General features: G+C 48.4%; 1 protein-coding gene across 6 annotated transcripts in view; it reads left to right on the top strand.

Moving 5' to 3' along the window:
- Positions 1–4,430, top strand: part of LRRC20 (leucine rich repeat containing 20) — an 86,717-nt gene extending 82,287 nt beyond the window's left edge. For all 6 annotated transcript variants that reach the window (XM_009214763.3, XM_003903827.4, XM_021943392.2 and 3 more), the window contains one exon: positions 1,906–4,430. In XM_009214763.3, coding sequence (XP_009213027.2) covers positions 1,906–2,060 — 155 coding nt within the window. In that variant the 3' untranslated portion in view covers positions 2,061–4,430. The remainder of the gene's footprint in view (positions 1–1,905) is intronic.
- Positions 4,431–19,335: the final 14,905 nt, after the last annotated feature.

The raw sequence follows: 19,335 nt of genomic DNA, 5'->3' as shown, positions 1-19,335 counted from the left end.
TATAGCTGCTGCCTTATTCTGGTTCTTTAAAAAAAAAAAAAAACTGAGGCAAAATTCACATAACATAAAATGAACCACTTAACCACATAAAGTATACAATTCACTGGCATTTAGGACATTCACAGTGTTGTGCAATCATCACCTCTAATTCCAAAATACTTCTGTCACCCCAAAGGAGTCCCCATATCCTTTAAGCAGTCGCTCCCCAATTTAATTCTGTTTGAGGAAATATTAGTTATTTCCATTTTCAAGATTAGGAAAACAAGGTACGGGAAGTAATACAAATTTTTAGGAGGTAAAGCTGGGACATCAGCTTAGGGCTGTCTGTTAAATTTCACGTCTATGACACTAGGCTGCGCTGCCTCTTCAGTTATAACTGAGAATATTGGACCTGGAATTAATTAATTAGTAGATCACTACTATCTTTATATTTATTACACTGTGGCATTTTTGATAAGTGTTGGAAAATGCCCTAGTATCTTATGTAGGTTAGGTGGATGACAGCTTGAAACTTGATTTCCAAATTCTACACGTTAAATTTTGGAAACCAGAGCTGGGACAGGAGATGTGTTTGTTTTGATTCCAGAGAACATTCCATCTCTAAGTGATGATCCAACATAGTGATGATCCGATATAGTCTGGAACTTCCCAGATAGCTCTTATGGAGCAGTGATATAAGTAGGGCACCTTATCAAGAGTCCTGATAAACTCAAACTGTAACTAACCTCCCTTAGATAGACCCAAGATAGTCATGTCTGCTTTTTTAGGGACTGTTTAGGGGTATGATGTCATGATACAGAACGGTATTCCCATAGTTAAGAAGTACTTCCATAGGCCACTGTATGCAACTTCCTATCTCTTGGCAAAAATATTCTTTATGCACATAATAGTCTTTGTTTTTTAGTAGTTTTATTGAGCTATACTTCACATACAATACAATTCACCCATTTAAAATATGCAATTCAGTGGTTTTGGCATATTACATTATTTTTAAATTGTGATAAACATATATAACAAAGTGTACCATTTTAACTTTTTTTTTTTTTTTTAAGAAATAGAGACTGGGGTCTCGCTATGTTGCCCATCCTGACTTTGAACTCCTGGGCTCAAGAGATTCTCCTGCCTCAGCCTCCTGACTAGCTGAGACTATAGCCCGACTAATTTTAACCATTTTTAAACACACTGTAGCTCAGTGGCATTAATTACTTTTACCCTGTTGCACAACCATCACCACTATCTATTTCCAAAATATTTTCATCCAACAGAAACTGTAGCTATTAAGCAATAACTCCCTACTTCCCTTTCTCCTAGCCCCTGGGAACCTCTGTTCTACTTTCTGTTTCTATGAATTTAACTACTCTGCGTACCTCACATAAGTGGAGGTAGTTGTCTTTTTGTGCCTGCCTTCTTTCTTTAGCACAATGTTTTCACGGTTCATCCATGATGTAGCCTGTATCAGAATTTCGTTCCTTTAAATGGCTGCATAGTATTCCATTATATGTATATATTATTTCATTTATCCATTCATCTATTGGTGGACATTTGACTATTGTAAATAGTGCTGCTGTGAACATTTGTATAAAAGTATTTGTTTGAATGTCAGTTTTTAATTCTTTCAGTTCCACCTAGGAGTAAAATTGCTGGGTTATATGGCAATCCTACGTTTAACTTTTTGAATCAGTTGACTCTTATTTTTTAGGATGCTTTCCTCCATGTGGTTGTCATATCCTGGTGGGCCCGATGTTGCCTCACATAGGGCTGGGCACCAGGAGCTGAGCCCACGTGCAGTGGGTAATGGAGATCTGCCCCTCACCATCATGTGCTCAGAGTCCTCCTGGCCCATCGTCCTTCTTTTCTGTCTGGTTGGCCCCCACCGCTCTAACCTGTCCATTCTGTCCCCAACAGATGTGCCCGTGGAGAAGCTGGCTGCCATGCCAGCCTTGCGCAGCATCAACCTCTGCTTCAACCCACTCAACGCTGAGGTGCGCGTGATCGCCCCGCCGCTCATCAAGTTTGATATGCTCATGTCTCCGGATGGTGCAAGAGCCCCCCTACCTTAGGCCACCCTCCTCATGCCCACCCAGCAAGGGACAGAGGCCACTGGCCTATAATCCTGGAAGGGAGGGAGGCCCATGGGAGGCCAAGCTTGGGGGCTGGGGGAGGGTGGGCCGAGCAGCACGTGGTGGGTGGGGTATAGCTGGTCTGGATAGATAGCTTACAGCAGTAGTGGGCTTTGGAATGCCCAAGGGAAGAGGCAAGGTGGGGCCTGCAGCCTGGACTCAGCACTCACAGCTGCTGTGCAAACTCAGGCAGATCTCCTGCCCTCTCTGAGCCTTGTCACTTGAAAAAAAGGGACCCTTTACCTCCTTTGGGCTCCCTGGAGGTTTTTAAGCAGTACATGCCTCCAAGTTACCTCCAGATCAGCAGGCACAAGTGGGCATTGCTGGGTGTTTTCTGAGCCCCTGTGGGTTTGAGACCTTGTTTTTAGTGCTGAGAGCCAGTCGCTGCCCTGAGAAGAGAAGACAACCTCCATCTATTTATTGCTTCCTGAGAACTGACCTGGATGCGGCCCTCCGCAGGGCCCAATCTTCAGTCCTGTAGTCCTGGACTGGCGGGAGCCTGAACTAGAAGTCCTGGGAGAGCTGTGGTGGGAATATGAGCTGGCACTGCTGCAGGGCAAGAACATTCACATAGGAGCCCGAGGACTGGCAGGCTGGGAATGGGGAGCAAGTCTCTTCAGCTCTGTCATTCCCCACAGTTAACAAACTGGCAGGGTGGGAAGTCCTGAGTGCTCCGTCCCTCTAGCATCACTCCTGAGCTGTAGGAGAGGTGGCCCAGAGAACAGCAGAGCCGTTTGCACCTGCGGCTCTGGTCTAAAGTGATTAGATGGCCACCCTCATCACCATCCCATCAGCAGCAGCCTGGCTGCCTTGTCATGGCCCCCTGGGGACAGAAGGCGCTGTGGACACCGGATTTGTAGCCAGCCAGCTCCCAGGCCAATGCCCAAAGCCCTGATGACCTAGTTCTTTTGAGGCCCTCAACCTGGCATCTTAGGGTATGGTCAGGCAACAGGGTGACCAGCTGTCCCGGTTTCCCAGGACATGGAACTTTCAGTGCTAAAACTGGGACAGTGCCTGGCAAGCGGGGATGTTTGGTCCCCTACCAGGAGAGGGCCTGGGGCTCTTGCTTCCTGAGAACACCTGTGGCTTGAAGAACCTTGACTGCTTGGTCCTCAGGTATCTACCTCCCAACTTCTCCTCATCTGTGGAGCAAGCCGACTCAGTGCCCCAGACCCCACCTGATCTGCACCTTCATTTGAATCTCCGGAGGCACCTGAGACCCCAGGGCTTGAGGCAAAGCCAGGCCACCCAAATCCTGTGTCCTGTGGACGAGTGGCCACTTTACTACTCCTGAGGCTAAGGTGTTGAGAGCTCAGACCACTGCTCAGAGCAGTAATCCCTGCTCAGAATGCTCCCAGTTCCCCCGTCCCTGCCCAGGTCTCTTGTCTCTTGGCAAGGAACTGATAGTTTGGGCCGTCGTTGGGCCATCACTGAGCTGAGTGCTCAGTATCTCAAGAGACTGTTTATTCTGCTCATATCCCAGGGCCTGGTTGGTCAAACTCTTGGCAAAGGGTTTTCAGGATGAGGAAGTCAAGACAGGATCTGCAGAGCTACCGAGTTCATCGGTGGGTGTTGGGGGCAAGTGGGGACTGAAGTCCTGTCCAGGCTGTGCTGGCCCCACCTGCCTTGTGTCCTGGAGTGGGGTTTCTCCTTGTTGAAGATGAGGCATGCTTCTCTGTTGTGCACAAAGGCAATGTATGACCAGAGCCTTGCAACTCAAAAGTGTGGTCTGTGGACCGGCAGCGGCAGTGACACCTGGGGGCTTGTTAGGAATGCAGAGTCTAGGCCTCACGCTAGACCTCCCGACTCAGACCCTGCATTTTAGCAAGACCCTCACCTGATTCCTATAAGCACTTCAGAGTTTGAGAAACAAGGACCTAGGCTGGGGATGTCCTCCGAGCAGAGGGTGAAGTTCTCTCCCTGCCACTTCCAGGGAGCCGAGCCTGTGCTCAGCCTCCTCCCTAACCCAGCCCTGGGAGGCCCTTGGCCTGTTAGATTGTTTCAGAGTCTGCGTGGCACTCCTGAGGAAGGGAGTGACCTGCAGTCACCAGGAGATGAGGGTTAGGTGTGCCCGGCCCTCCAGACTTGGCCTTTCTGATTAACCCCTGCATGCCAAGCTGCCTGCTGTCCCAGGTCCCTCACCTCAGGTCTGTGAAGGGGCAGCTTCTGAAAGTTGTTTTCTCCTCTGCTTGGGAGAGTTAGTTTGCCTTTGTCTCGGAAAGTGTGGGCAGCCACAGAAGCCCCCAAATCAGAGCTCACAGTGAGTGAGCCCCTAAGCTTCAGTCTGCAATAAAGAATGCATTGGTTTCATCTGCCTGGTTGGTGTTTAATTCATTCTCACTGTACGGACCTCCTATCGCCTGGGCGTCTAACCAGCCCACATGCAAGAGGGGTGCACTCTTGTTGAAAGCACGAGGTAAAGAAAGTTGGAACGGGATGAAACGTGGATTATTCACAGGTGGGCACAGGTGCAGCCAAGCAGAATTGGTGCGTGCTCCCCAGCCGCGCTGCTGCAGGATGGCTAAACATCAGAGGGAAACTGTATTTGGGAAAGGAGGAAGAGACCCGCTATCTCCAAATTTCTCCCTTACCAGTGCCAGAAATTACTCCCTTAGTAATTTGTTCCTCTGAGTCCATGGTTCTCAAAGAGGGGTCTCTGGGCCAGCAGCATCCGCAGCACCAGGAAGTTGGTTAGAAGTGCAAATTGATGGCCAGGCGCGGTGGCTCACGCCTGTAATCCCAGCACTTTGGGAGACCGAGGCGGGCGGATCACAACGTCAGGAGATAGAGACCACGGTGAAACCCAGTCTCTACTAAAAATACAAAAAATTAGCTGGGTGTAGTGGCGGGCGCCTGTAGTCCCAGCTACTCGGGAGGCTGAGGCAAGAGAATGGCGTGAACCCGGGAGGTGGAGCTTGCAGTGAGCCGAGATCACGCCACGGCACTCCAGCCTGGGCAACAGAGCGAGACTCCGTCTCAAAAAAAAAAAAAAAAAAAAGAAATGCAAATTGTTGACCCCACCCCAGATGTGCAGAATCTGAAACTCGGGGGTTGAGCCCAGAACTCTGTTTTAACAAGCACTCCATGTAGTTCCGATGCTTGCTCAAGTTAGAGAACTACTGCTCTAGGTTCAATGTTAAAGTCAGGTTTTACTTTTTTTAAGTCTGAGAGGCTAACTTAAGTTTGCCTTGAGTTTTAGGCCAGACGCTCCATTGTTTTTTATTATTACTATTATTTGAGATGGAGTTTAGCTATTGTTGCCCAGGCTGGAGTGCAGAGGCATGATCTCAGTTCACTGCAACCTCTACCTCCCAGTTCAAGCAATTCTCCTGCCTCAGCCTCCTGAGTAGCTGGGATTACAGGCGCCCGCCACCATGCCTGACTAATTTTGTATTTTTAGTGGAAACAGAGTTTTACCATGTTGGTCAGGCTGGTCTCAAACTCATGACCTCAGGTGATCCACCTACCTCGGCCTCCCAAAGTGCTGGGATTATAGGCATGAGCCACCACTCCTGGCACATCTATTATTATTATTATTATTATTATTATTATATTATTATTATTATTATTATTTTTGAGACAGAGTCTCACTCTGTTGCCCAGGCTGGAGTGCAGTGGCATGATCTCGGCTCACTGCAGACTCCACCTTCCAGGTTCAAGCAATCCTCCTGCCTCAGCCCCACTAGTAGCTGGGATTACAGGCACATGCCACCATGCCCGGCTAATTTTTGTATTTTTAGTAGAGATGCAGTTTCACCATATTGGCCAGACTGGTCTTAACTCCTGACCTCAGGTGATCCACCCTCCTCGGCCTTCCAAAGTGCTGGGATTACAGGTGTGAGCCACTGCGCCTGGCCCCATTATTTTTACTTAGCAAACACACATAGAGCTTAGTGGGTACCAGGTAGTGTCTTAGCGCATTAGAGATATTAACTCATTTAATCCCTATAACAATCCTAGCTAGCTTTGTGATTTGGACAAATCTCTTTTCCTCTCCAGGCCCGGTTTCCTGTCTGTAAAACTAAGGAGCTGCACCAGGAGACCCCCAAGGGCCTTTCCAGAACTCATATGGTCACTATTTCTTAGCTCCTGAAGGCCCTGTGATCACTTATAACTGTCCCCTGTGGATTAGCCTGGACTCAGGCCGCTGGCCTCCCCCACCCCAAAGGTCAGAGGTCAGAGAAAGGACTCCCACCTGCGTAGTTTCCTGTTGAAGGATGCCTCACCGAAAACATCACCAGATCCACCTGTTAATCAGGGGAAGCTGATCCTACTTTTCCTGCTCGAACTTGACAGTTTTCCTAGTGCGTCAGACTGGGCAGGACAGTCAGGAAGTGATGAGAGATTCCAGGACAGTCAGGAAGTGATGAGAGATTCCAGAGTTTGGTTTTAGGTGGGACTTTAAATGCAGAGAAGGAAACCTTGATTAGGATTGGGTAAAGATCAGGACATAGTTTAGGATCGGTGGACACAGCAAGGGGGGATTTTGAGGCAAAGGGTTCAAAGAGTCTTGGCGCGTAAACTGTCTTTTGATGCGATTAAGAGTTGATTAGTTTGATCATTCTGATCAATCACTTAAAGCAAATGCTTTAAATGATTCCTTCAGAAGGCCCCTGGAACGAACAATAAAGTTATTTACAACTTTGTCTTCCCAGGCAAGAGTTTCTAGGACTAGTACTGTGATGCTGGAAAAGACGGTGGAATAATGTAGACAGGAAGCTGTGTGGGGCTACAGGATTCTAATTGTAGTCTCACCCAAATACCATGTTGTACCCCAGAGCCCCGCTTTGGATCTGCTCTTCACACGAGATGTGCCCGTCCCTTCGCAGAAAGACAGTCCTGGGAAGCGAGAAGCAGTTCCTGACAGGGCGAGAATTGGCAGCTGCCCCAGAAGGCCTCGGCAGAGTCCTGAGCCAGATGTGAAGGGCAGGAAGGGCAGGCCTGGGGGAAGAGCGTGACTCAGGTCACTGGGCAGGAAAACCTCTCCAGCCCATGAGCGGCCAGGCTGTGCTCTGACTATGTGTCTCCAGGCCAGGCAGGCTCGATCCATGCCTGAAAAGGGACACAGCCCAGCTGCATTAGGTGCAAGCAGGAGCACCCCTGGAGCTCCTAGTGTTTATCAACACCAGCACCAGGCAGGCACTGGTATGTGGTTTTTGTTTGTTTGTTTGTTTGTTTGTTGGGTTTTTTTGACATGGAGTCTCACCCTGTTGCCCAGGTTGAGTGCAGTGGCGTGATATTGGCTCACTGCAACCTCTACCTCCCAGGTTCAAGTGATTCTTTTTTCTCAGCCTCCCAAGTAGCTGGGACCACAGCCGCCCACCACCACGCCCAATTAATTTTTGTTTTTTTTGTTTTTTAGTAGATACAGGGTTTTGCCATGTTGGCCAGGGTGGTCCTGAATTCCTGACTTCAGGTGATCCGCCTACCTCACCCTCCCAAAGTGCTGGATTACAGGTGTGAGCCACCTCACCCGGCCAGTGTGTTTCTCGCTTATCGTTAACATCACCCCTCTTGGTGCCCACTCTATGGATGAAGAAACAGGCTTAGCACATGACTAGGAAGGAGCAGAGCTGCGGTTGGTTTAAACTGGGTTGCAAGTCCACGGTCTTTGCTGTGAGCCCCAGGCCCCTCAGGAGGCCGGCTTGGACTGAAGTGGTTGATTGCTTTCTTCAGCTGGCACAGTCCTTCTCCCAACCCATTCCTGTGAAAAGACCTCTCTGAAGCTTTACTTCCCTCATCTATAAAGTGGATGCCAACACTGCCTTCCCTAATCCCATAGGATTAAGAACAGGTGACAAAGGTAAGTGCATCAGCATGGTGCCCAGGTCACACACCAGAGAGTTTCCTCTCACATCTGCTTATGCCCACCCTTGTGTGGGCACAGCCTTTAGTGCCCAGATAAAAACCTCACCTCTTCTCAGTGCCGTGCAGAGCTGCATGCCACACATACCTGGAACTCATCTGGCCAATGGGAGATTTAGTCCCACAGAGGATGAGAAGATTGACAGGTCCCCACTCCCTCCATCTTCATAGTTCAGGAATCTACAGAGGCTCTGTCTCAGGCCTTTGAGGATGATGAAACACTCAAGGTGTTGGCTGGGAGCCAACTGAAGCCCTTGCTACCCTATGTGTGTACATCCAAATTAATGCCTGCAGAAGCACCTGGGGCACCCTGCTTCCAGGAAGCACTTAAGTTGGGGTGCCTTCCAGGGTGCACTCTGCAGGACTGCCTCAGTGCATGCCTCCAGCGGGTGTCACTCACAATGCAGTCTCAGTAACTGGCACCATTTGCATAGAAAATTGTGAATGGGCCACCTGGCGCTGTGCTGGGGCTGGTGCTGCATCTCTGGACTATTTCCAAGAGAACCAATCATGGGAGCTTTCTCAAATGCATATTACCAGGCCCACATGAGCCCCATTAAACCAGACTCTGGAAGTAGGACCCACACCTCTGCACCTTAAAGGGTCCCTCCCTATTCATCCTTCACGCAGATGAGAGACCTTCTAAATCCCAATTCTCTCATCTGCTCCGAGCCCTGCCATGGCTCTCCACTTATTTCAGTATAAAAGCCAAGGCCTCACCATGGTCTTCAAGTTCTGGAGTCATCGCCCTCTGTTACTTCTGTGGTCTCTTTCGTACTCCAGATACACTGGCTTCCAGCTGGTGCTCCAGCACCCCACATGCGTTCACATCTCAGGGCCTTCGCATTTGCTCCCCACAGCCCTCACACATCCACCGAGATATTCCCATGACCAACTCCCTTATTTCCTTCAAGTCTACTCAAACCAAGGTCTACCCTAACCACCCTACTGCGGCCTGCCCCATTGCACTCCTGTCACTTTTATCGCCCTTAACCTGCTCACCGTTTCCTTTATCTATTGTGCTTCTCCAATATACGCTATAATTTACTTATATCTATTGCTTCTTGTCTGTCTACTCTCGCTAGAATAAAATTCCTGTGAAGGAGGGATCTTTGTCCTTCTCGGTTTCTGCTGTGTCTCCAGCACCTGGAGTGACGCCTGGCCCATAGTGGGTACACATGTATGTTTACTGAATGACTGAATGGACAGATGGTTGATGTGCACTGATGCTTGTGGGCCTCTGCTTGTGAGAAAACTGCCGTGTGGTATCCACCTGCCAGCCCAAGTTCAGGTCCCTGTGCTCACCAGCAGAGTCCGCTTCCACAGGACTGAAAAACAGCAGGAAGTATTCCTCATGTTGGTCTTTCCAGACACTTGCAAGCCATGGCATTGTGGCTGGGGCTTTTCCTAAGTGGAGTGGCCAGGAGCCGGTGTACATGAGCTGAGAGAGAACAGTCAGTCCCCAGTGCTGTCCCTTAGCCTGCCACTGTGCCTGAAAGCCCACCAGGATGAGACTGCTGCTGTTGATGAGGCATTGCCCTGTCCATATGATCTTATTTTAACCCCTGCCAGGAGTGCTGTCCTGCCAGGATTCAGAAGCGGATTCCTAGTGGACCAGCCCTTGCTACTCAAAATGTGGACCTCAGAAGATCAGCATCAACAGCACCTGGGAGTGTGTTAGAACCGCAGCGTCGGCCGGGCGCGGTGGCTCACGGCCTGTAATCCCAGCACTTCGGGAGGCCAAGGCGGGTGGATCACTTGAGGTCAGGAGTTTGAGACCAGCCTGTCCAACATGGTGAAACTCCATCTCTGCTAAAAATACAAAACTTAGCCAAGCATGGTGGTGGGCGCCTGTAATTCCAGCTACTTGGGAGGCCGAGGCAGGAGAATTGCTTGAACCCAGGAGGTGGATGTTGCAGTAAGCTGAGATCACGCCATTGCACTCCAGCCCAGGCAACAGGAGCGAAACTCCATCTCAAAAAAAAGAACTGTATTGTCTAGGTCTCTCCCCAGGCCTATTGAATCAGAATCTGCATTGTAACAGGATTCCCGTGTGATTTGTGGCATGAATGTCCTGCCAGCTGATAAACTCAACTTGGGGTTATTTTTTTCTGCTGGACACCAATTCATAAGTTAACAAGTAACCTCACAGAGTCTGTGCCTTTAATTAATAGTAACTAAGTAATTAGTTACTATTAATAGTAATTAATAGTAACAAAGTTACAGTGGTACATTCTTACAGGCAGGCCTGTTGAACAACGTAGTAGTAGTAGTAGTAGTAGTAGTAGTAGTAGTAGTTGTTGTTGTTGTTGTTGTTGTAGTAGTAGTAGTTGTAGTAGTAGTAGTAGTAGTAGTAGTTGTTGTTGTTGTAGTAGTAGTAGTAGTAGTTGTAGTAGTAGTAGTAGTAGTAGTTGTTGTTGTTGTAGTAGTAGTTGTAGTAGTAGTAGTAGTAATTTTCATCTTTGTCTCTTTTCTAGATTTTGCATCATATTTCCTTATAATAGATTCCCCTGGGAGGGTATCTTGAGCGTTAACATTCCTGGGACCAAGTTTATCAGTTGCTCCATGTTTCTGTTAGAGAAAGGCAAGAGCTACCCAAAGCTTAAGGTGAAAGGAAAAACCTAGAGGTGTCAAAAAAGAGTAGAGGAAGTGAAAAGCATCAATAAAAATACGTGCTAGCCGCTCACCAGGTGTCTGTGACCACACTAAGTGCTCTCCACTTCTCACCTCGTTTAACCCCCATAACAACACGGAAGGCAGCTACTATTATTTCAATATAGATGAAGAATCTGGGGAGAGGAGGAGGTGGACAACCTGGCCAAGATCAGACATGAGTTGAGGTTGGCGGTGAGGGGCACAATTCAGATCCAAATCCAGCCATTTTTTTTTTGAGAGACAGGGTCTCACTGTGTTGCCCAGGCTAGAGTATAGTGGCACAATCTCACTGCAGCCTCAGAATTCCTGGGCCCAAGTGATCCTCCTGCCTCAGCCTTCCCAGTAGCTGGGACTACAGGCACGTGCCACCATCCCCAGCTAACTTTTAAATTTTTTTGTAGAGATGGAATCTTGCTATATTGTTCAGGCTGGTCTCAAACTCCTGGCCTCAAGAGATCCTCCTGCCTTAGCTTCCAAAGCACTGGGATTACAGGTGTGAACCACCATGCCCAGCCTCAAATCCAGAGCGGAGTCCATGTATCGTAGAATTGGTGTCCAGGGCCCAGTAAATGGTTTACAGAAGGCCCCATCTAAGCTGGAGGAGTCCCAGAGCTGCCCCAGCCATCCCAGATAACTGCTCACCTCTTCCTAAGAGGCTTCACCACTTTCCCACCACCTTTTAGAGATGTGGTTTTCCTGATACAGTGACCTGAATCCTTCTTGACCTAGTAGTGCCCACCCCAAAAGCTCTCATTGCCCTCACCCAGGGTGCAGGACCCCAGACAGAGCGCTGGAGTTCCTCAGGACGTCCCAGCCCATCCCAGGAAGACTCCCTGCATGCAGATTCTCCAGAGGAGAAGGTGGGCTGTCAGAGGGGAAAAGTTCTGATGCAAACCTCTTCTGCTTCATAGATGGGAACCCCGAGTTCCAGAGGGAATGTTCCACAGTGGTCAAGGGGCAAGTGGAGCAACCCACCCAAGGACGTGCAGGGAGTTGGTGGAACCCAGAAGAATGCCCAGGTTTCCTAGCTGCATGCCCTGGGTTCTTTCTGTGGCCCTCACTGGGCACTGGGGTTTGGGAGCTCCTCTATGTGGCACTCCTGGCATCTCCTCTGTGGCCACTGCGGCCCTGGCTGTGCTGTGGAAGTGAGTCAGGCATTGGAACCCTCACTTGTCATTTATTAATGCAGATAATGACACTGACCTGCTTCCCTAGGGAGAGCTGACTAATAAGCATTTTAAAACCTTTTGAAGCAACGGCTCCACCGAGGCTGGAGACCGAGGGATGCCTCCTGGCTCCTAGGAAGGGACCCCACTCCTGCCTAGGCCTCAGCCTCTCTGCAGCTCCCCTGGCCTTGCTTTTCAAGGGGACAGTCCCTCCTTTCACACCACCATAAACAAACACACTGAAAATGCGGGGGATGTGCTGGGGGTCTGACTCCAGGCGCCATATTTTCACCACACGGAGACCCCCTTCTCTGTGGATTGTGAGCCTTTCCAGAATGGTAGCTACAGTAATGGCCTTCCTTGTCCCAGAGGCCCATGTGCATTTCCAGCCAGAGATAGACTGAGTCTCCATGGGAGGTGCCTGGCTTCCCCACCACAGGGGAGGTATCCCGCAGGGCTCTCTTGGGCCTCATGCCAACTCTTCTCCCGGGCACCTACCAACCTTCTCAGGCATCTCAGAACATGCCTCCAACTCTGCTTAGAGGATGAGGAGTATGTGTGAGGCCAACACAGGCCTTGTGGGTTCCATCAACACCCACTGAGGGCCTATGACCAGGGAGGATGCTAGCACGGGGCCTGGTGCTGTGCAAGAGAAAGGGTCTCTGCTCTTGGAGGGCATTAGGGACTGAATGTGTCCCTCAAAATTCCTATATCGAAGCCCTAACCCCACAATGTGACTGAAGATAGGTCCTGTAGGAAGTAATGAAAGTTAAGCAAGGTCCTGGGGTGGGGACCTGATCCCCTAGGATTAGTGTCCTTATAAAAGGAGACACCAGGGAGCTTCCTCTCTCTCTTGTGTGCACACACCGAGGAAGGGCCGCGAAGGGGTGTCTGCAAGTCAGGAAGAGTATCCTCACCAGAAACCAAGTCAGCTGGAACCTTGATCCGGGACTCTTAGCTTCCATAACCATGAGAAAAAAATTTCTGGCTGGGCATGGTGGCTCATGCCTGTAATCCCAGCACTTTGGGAGGCTGAGGTGGGCGGATCACAAGGTTAGGAGATTGAGACCATCCTGGCTAACACAACGAAATCCTGTCTCTAGTAAAAATACAAAATAACAACAACAAAAAATTAGCCGGGTGTGGTGGCACGCGCCAGTAGTCCCAGCTACTCAGGAGGCTGAGGCAGGAGAATCGCTTGAACTCAGGAAGTGGAGGTTGCAGTGAGCCAAGATTGCACCACAGAACTCCAGCCTGGGTGACAGAGTGAGACTCGTCTCATAAAAAAAAAAAAAAAAAAAAAAAAAATTCTGCTTGTTTACCACCCAGCCTGTGGGAAGTTCATAGACTAGCTGGGGAAACAGGCATGGGAAGAGAAATATGGCTAGAATGTCCCGAACAGTAATTTTGAAATCTTGCTGCATGTTGGAGTCACCTGAGAATCTTTAAAAACTCCTGATCTGGGACCGGGCATGGTGGCTCAGGCCTATAATCCCAGCACTTTGGGAGGCCGAGGCAGGTGGATCACTTGAGGTTGGGAGTTCGAGACTAGCCTGGGCAAAATGGTGAAACCCCTTCTCTACTAAAAATACAAAAAATTAGCCGAGCATGGTGGCATGTGCCTGTAATCCCAGCTACTTGGAAGACTGAGGCAGGAGAATTGCTTGAGCCCAGGAGGCGGAGGTTGCAGTGAGCCAAGATTGCACCACTGTGTTTTGAGACAGAGTCTTGCTCTGTCACCCAGGCTGGAATAAGCAAACTAACTAACTAACAAACTGATCTGGTTCCCACACTGTGACAATCTGATTTTATTGGTATGGGGTGTGATGACTTCAGGTCTCCCCAGGAGATTCTAAAGTGCAGCAGAGTTTGGGAATCACAGATCTAAGAGCTATTCTAGAAATGTGGGAGCAGAGAGGATGGGACAAGAGACAGGCTGATGGGCAGGTGAGGAGGGGGACAGGAGAGGGAGCACAAAAAGATAGCCAGCAGAGGGCATAGCACATCCCAAGGCATGGAGTAATCAGCGGAACAGCAAGGTGCTCAGTGAGGAGCGGGTCAGGTGGGAGGGAGAAGCGGTAGGATTGGAGGGTGGAGAAATGGACAAGGACTGGGCCGTGGGCCTCTTGGGTGGCCTGCAGAAGAGATTGGGTTTAACCAGGAAGTACCTGGAAGCCTGCAGAATAGAAATGGATGGTGAGGGGCATGATTTGGGGAGATCACTGGGGAGAGTATGGTGTGTGGACCACAAACAAGGTAATCATTCATTCATTCACTCACTCATTCATTCATGTCTCCCGCAGTTGACCACGAACTCTATGAGACCAGGAGCCTTGTGGCAGGTGAAAAGCTGAGAGGGGTTGCAGCAGTGATTCTCTATCTTGCCTGCATGTCGGAGTTGCCTGGAGAGTTTTGGAAAATCACTGATGTGCAGGCCCTGTGCAAATAGAGATGAATACAATTGAACTGGCCTGATTCCATAGAATCAAGTAAGCTTCACTTAGTCTTTGTTAGAGGCTCAGTGCCAGTTATTTTTCTTAAACCTCCCCTAAATGATTCTAATATGCAGCCAGGATTGAGAACTGCTGGTCTCTAGAGATGTTAAGAAGTTGCAAGAGGGTTTAGAGCCAAATTCAACCCATAGATACATTGTTTGGCCTGCACCATGTTTAAAAATAATTGTGAATTTGTTGCCCAACATTTTTAAATTGGGAGCTGAAATTTTTTATGAAAAATATCTAGAGGCCAGGCGCGATGGCTCACACCTGTAATCCCAGTGCTTTGGGAGGCCGAGGCAGGCAGATCACTTGAGGTCAGGAGTTTGAGACCAGCCTGGCCAACATGGTGAAACCCTGTCTCTACTAAAAATACAAAAATTAGCCAGGCATGGTGACATGTGCCTGTGATACTAGCTACTTGGGAGGCTAAGGCAGGAGAATCACTTAAACCTAGGAGGTGGAAGCTGCAGTGAGCCAAGATTATACCACTGTACTCCAGCCTGGGCAACAGCCCGAGACTCTGTCTCAAAATAAAAAAATAAATAAAAATAAAAATATCTGGATTTCTGGCTTTCTGTTGTCCCCTTTGACTGCCCTCACTACTCCTGAGAAAGTCTGATTCTGAGATCACCCTCTACCTTCTCCTCCACTGCTCCTTTAAGATGCTTCTCCAAGCAGGTGTCCACATGGATTCCAGTGGGCACAGGCGGCTTTCCCCTTTTAAAGAACTTCTCAGTTCCACTTTCTTCCTGCCACCTCCTGGCATCCAGCTTTTCAGATGGAAATCAGTTTCCAGGATGGTGGGGCTCTCTGCACAAAGGCTCCCTAGGCCACAGCGCATGTTCCCAGCTGTAGCTGTTGGAGGTGGGGTGGGATGGGGAGCAGCTCTCCTGAGGATGAAGGTGCAGTTCAAGCTCTTGGCCAGAATGCATGCAGCTAGAAACCCTGCAGGCCAGGGAAGTGGTGGGGCTCCTTGAGATGGACGGGGATTGCTTCTACACCTTGGATGGGTGCACCCTTAGCTTTCTCAGATGCTCTCCCAAAGGGCCAAAAAAGTTGAGGGAGGCAGGGCTAAGGTCCAGCAGGGCAAGCGCCCAAGGAGTCCAGGGGAGTGTTCTTGGTCTCTCTCCTCCACTCTAGCTGTGTAATATTGGGCAAGGCATTTCCCTTGATGGCTTCATCTGTAAGATAGGAGCAATCGTGACTTGTTTGACTGAAAGACTCTGCATCCAAGGTTCAGGGCAGAGAAGCGCCCCAGCCCTGCAGTCAGGTGAACTTCGGAGAAAAGCGCGATCTGCAATGGAGAATAATGTGGCCTCAGGTTTCCCAGGAGCTGCTTTGGGGTAGGGAGGTGTCTTGGTTTTCTAGGGCTGCCATAACAAAATACCACAGACTTAAACCAGTGGTCCCTAACCTGTCTGGCACCAGGGACTGGTTTTGTGGAAGACAATTTTTCCACGGAAGGGGGGTGGGGGTTGATGGTTTGGGGATGAAACTGTGCCACCTCAGATCATCAGGCATTAGATTCTCATAAGGAGTGTGCAACCTAGATCCCGTGCACGTGCAGTTCACAGTGGGGTTCGTGCTCCCAGGAGAATCTAATGCTGCTGCTGATCTGCCAGGAGGTGGAGTTCAGGCAGTAATGCTCACTCACCTGATGCTCACCTCCTCCCGCGTGGCCCAGTTCCTAACAGGCCATGACTCAGGGGTTGGGGCTTCAACAACAAAAATTTGGGGACCCCTGGCTTAAACAACAAAAATTTATTTTCTCACAGTTCTGGAGGTTAGAGTCCAAGATCAAGGTACTGAAAGGCTTGGTTTCTCCTGAGGTCTCTGTCCTTGGCTTGCAGAGGACCACCTGCTTGCTGTGGCCTCATATGGCCTTTCCTCTGTGCATGTAAATTCCTGGTGTGTTCTTCTCTTCTTTTTTTTTTTTCCTTGAGACAGGGTCTTGCTCTGTCACCCAGGCTGGAGTGTAGTGGTGTGATGTCAGTTCACTGCAGCCTCTGCCCCCTGGGCTCAAGTGATCCTTCCACCTCAGCCTCCTGAGTAGCTGGAACTACAGGCACACAACATCATGCCTGGCTTTTTTTTTTTTTTTTTTCATATGTTTTATAGAGACAGGGTTGTGCCATGTTGCCCAGGCTAGTCTTGAACTCCTGGACTCAAACAATCCACCCACTTCAGCCTCCCAAAGTGCTGGGATTACAGGTGTCAGCCACCACATCCAGCCTCTTTCTCTTCTTATACAGACACCCATCTTATGTCATTAGGGCGTCACTCTTATGACTTGATTTAACTGTAATTACTTACTTCCTATCTCCAAATACGGTCACATTGTGGGGTTAAGAATTCGACATATCAATTTTGGGAGACATAGTTCAGTCCAAAACAGGAGGAGAAAGACAGGGGGCACTTTTCTTTATCTGCATGGAGCAGCTTTTACCCAAACTGTCTGTTTGGCCTCCACCCATGACTTTGGGGATGAGGAAGGGCACTGTATTTAATGGCCTGTGACTTTTAATCCACATAGCAGCCTTGAGAAGAAGTAGTATAAATCCCATTTTACAAATGAGGAAAATGAGCTTAGAGGGTGTATTAATCCATTTTCACATTGCTATGAAGAAATACTTGAGACTGTGTAATTTATAAAGAAAAAGAGGCTTAATGGACTCACAGTTCCACATGGCTGGGGAGGCCTCACAATCATGGCAGAAGGCAAAGGAGGAGCAAAGGCATGTCTTACATGGTGGCAGGCAAGAGAGTGTGTGCCGAGGAACTGCCCTTTATAATACCATCAGATCTTGTGAGACTTATTCACTGTCATGAGAATAGCACAGGATTCAATTACCTTCCCCCATGATTCAATTACCTTCCACCGGGTCCCTCCCACAACACATGGGGATTATGGGAGCTACAATTCAAGGCAAGATTTGGATGGGGACATAGCCAAACTGTATCAGAGGGCTTAAGTGACTTACCCTGGGTCACACAGCTAACAAACAATAGAGATAGAATTCACACTCAGACACACTGCCCTGCCTGCTCTCCAAGGCTAGATCCATGGAATTTGTTTTGTCTGGTACCATGTGGACTTGACACTATAGGAAGGTTTTAATGGTAAAAGAAAAATGTCTGTGGAAGAGGAGGGAAAAGGAAGAAAAGGCTCTGTGATCTGGAACTATTCAAATAAAAAAGATGGTGGAGCAATTGACCATGAGGCACTAGAATCATGTGGCTGCTGAGGAAAGAAGGAAGGAAAGGGAAGAAAGTGAAAAAGTAAGACTGCATTATTCAAAGTCTAGTGCCTCCGGCCAGGCGCAGTGGCTCCTGCCTGTAATCCCAGCACCATGGGAGGCTGAGGCGGGTGGATCACATGAGGTCAGGAGTTCAAGACCAGCCTGGCCAACATGATGAAACCCCACCTTTACTAAAAATACGAAAAAATTAGCTGGGTGTGTTGGTGGGCGCCTGTAATCCCAGCTTCTAGGGAGGCTGAGGCAGGAGAATCGCTTGAACCTGGGAGGCAGAGGTTTCAGTGAGCTGAGATTGTGCCACTGTACTCCAGCCTGGGTGACAGAGTAAGACCTTGTCAAAAAACAAGCAACAACCACAACAACAACAAAAAACCCAAAACAAAGTCTATTGCCCCAGTAATTATAGCTCATATTTATTGAGTACCTACATGTTCCAGGTACTGTTGTCAGGGCTTTATATATGTTAACTCATTTAATTCTCATAAACCTACGTAGTAGGTATTATTATCCCTATTTTGTAGATGAGAGGAAACTGAGGCAAAAGACATATAACTTTCCCAAAGCACACCAACTCTAAATGGCAGTGCTGGGCTATACAGACTTTACAGCACAGTGCCTCAATCTCTGCATTGCTCAAGGGGGCTTAATATGACCTGACACACTTCTGGGTTTTATCAGAGGGACTTCAAGAAATGTGAGCACTTCTACAGGGAGGTGGACTCAAGATAGTGATTAGGTGAATAATATTTCTTGTTTACTGTCTATATGCAAAGCACTGTTTCACATGCTTTATATATAGTAACTGCTTTAATCTTCACAACCGTAGGAGATAGGTGCCATTATTATGCCCATTTTACAGATGAAGAGACTGAGGCAAGTCACAGAAAGAAAAAAGCCCAGTGAAATTCTTGTGTTTCTCCAGTAGAACAGCAGCATTGAAGAAGCAACTTCCCTCCCTCCTAACCTCTGAAGGGCTGCCCTAGGGGAAGAGAGAGGGACATGAAGGCAGAGGTACCCATTGCTGGGGATACTTCTTGCTGGGGATTAGGGTCAGAATGCCTGCTCTGGGTCAGGGTTAGACTCAATGACCTCTAAGGACCTTCTAGCTGTGAGACTGTGCCCACTGCTCAGGACAGAGGAGGAGCTAGGGAAAGAAGCGAGACTAGGAAGAATCCTGATGCCAACTGTTCCCCAGTGTCCAGTGAGCAAACTCCTGACTCCTAAAAAAAGGGAGGAAGAGACTATTCACTTTCTTTCATCTGCCTAGAACATGAGATCTTTAAAAAAAAATAGATGGTACATAGTAGGTGTATATATTTTTGGAGTACATGAGGTGTTTTGATACAGGCATGCAATGTGAAATAAGCACATCATGGCGAATGGGGTATCAATCCCTTCAAGCATTAATCCTTTGAGTTACAAACAATCCAATTATGCTTTTTAAGCTATTTTAAAATATAAAATTAAATTATTATGGACTATAGCCACCCTGTTGTGCTATCAAATAGTCTTATTCATTCTTTCTAGCTTTTTTTTTTTTTTTTTTGGTACCCCATCCTCCCACTACTCTTCCCTGCTTCAGGTAACCACATGCTTCTACTATGTCCATGAGTTCAATTGTTTTGATTTTTAGATCTCACAAATGAATAAGAACATGTGATGTTTGCTTTCTGGGCCTGGCTTGTTTCATTTAATATAATGATTTCCAGTTCCATCCATGTTGTTGCAAATGACTGAATCTCATTCTTTTTTATGGCTGAATAGTACTCCATTG

Source organism: Papio anubis, chromosome 11, assembly GCF_008728515.1.
Source record: "Papio anubis isolate 15944 chromosome 11, Panubis1.0, whole genome shotgun sequence".
Lineage (NCBI taxonomy): Eukaryota > Metazoa > Chordata > Mammalia > Primates > Cercopithecidae > Papio > Papio anubis.
Note: the sequence above shows the minus strand (reverse complement) of the source record. Positions and strands in the feature narration are given on the sequence as shown.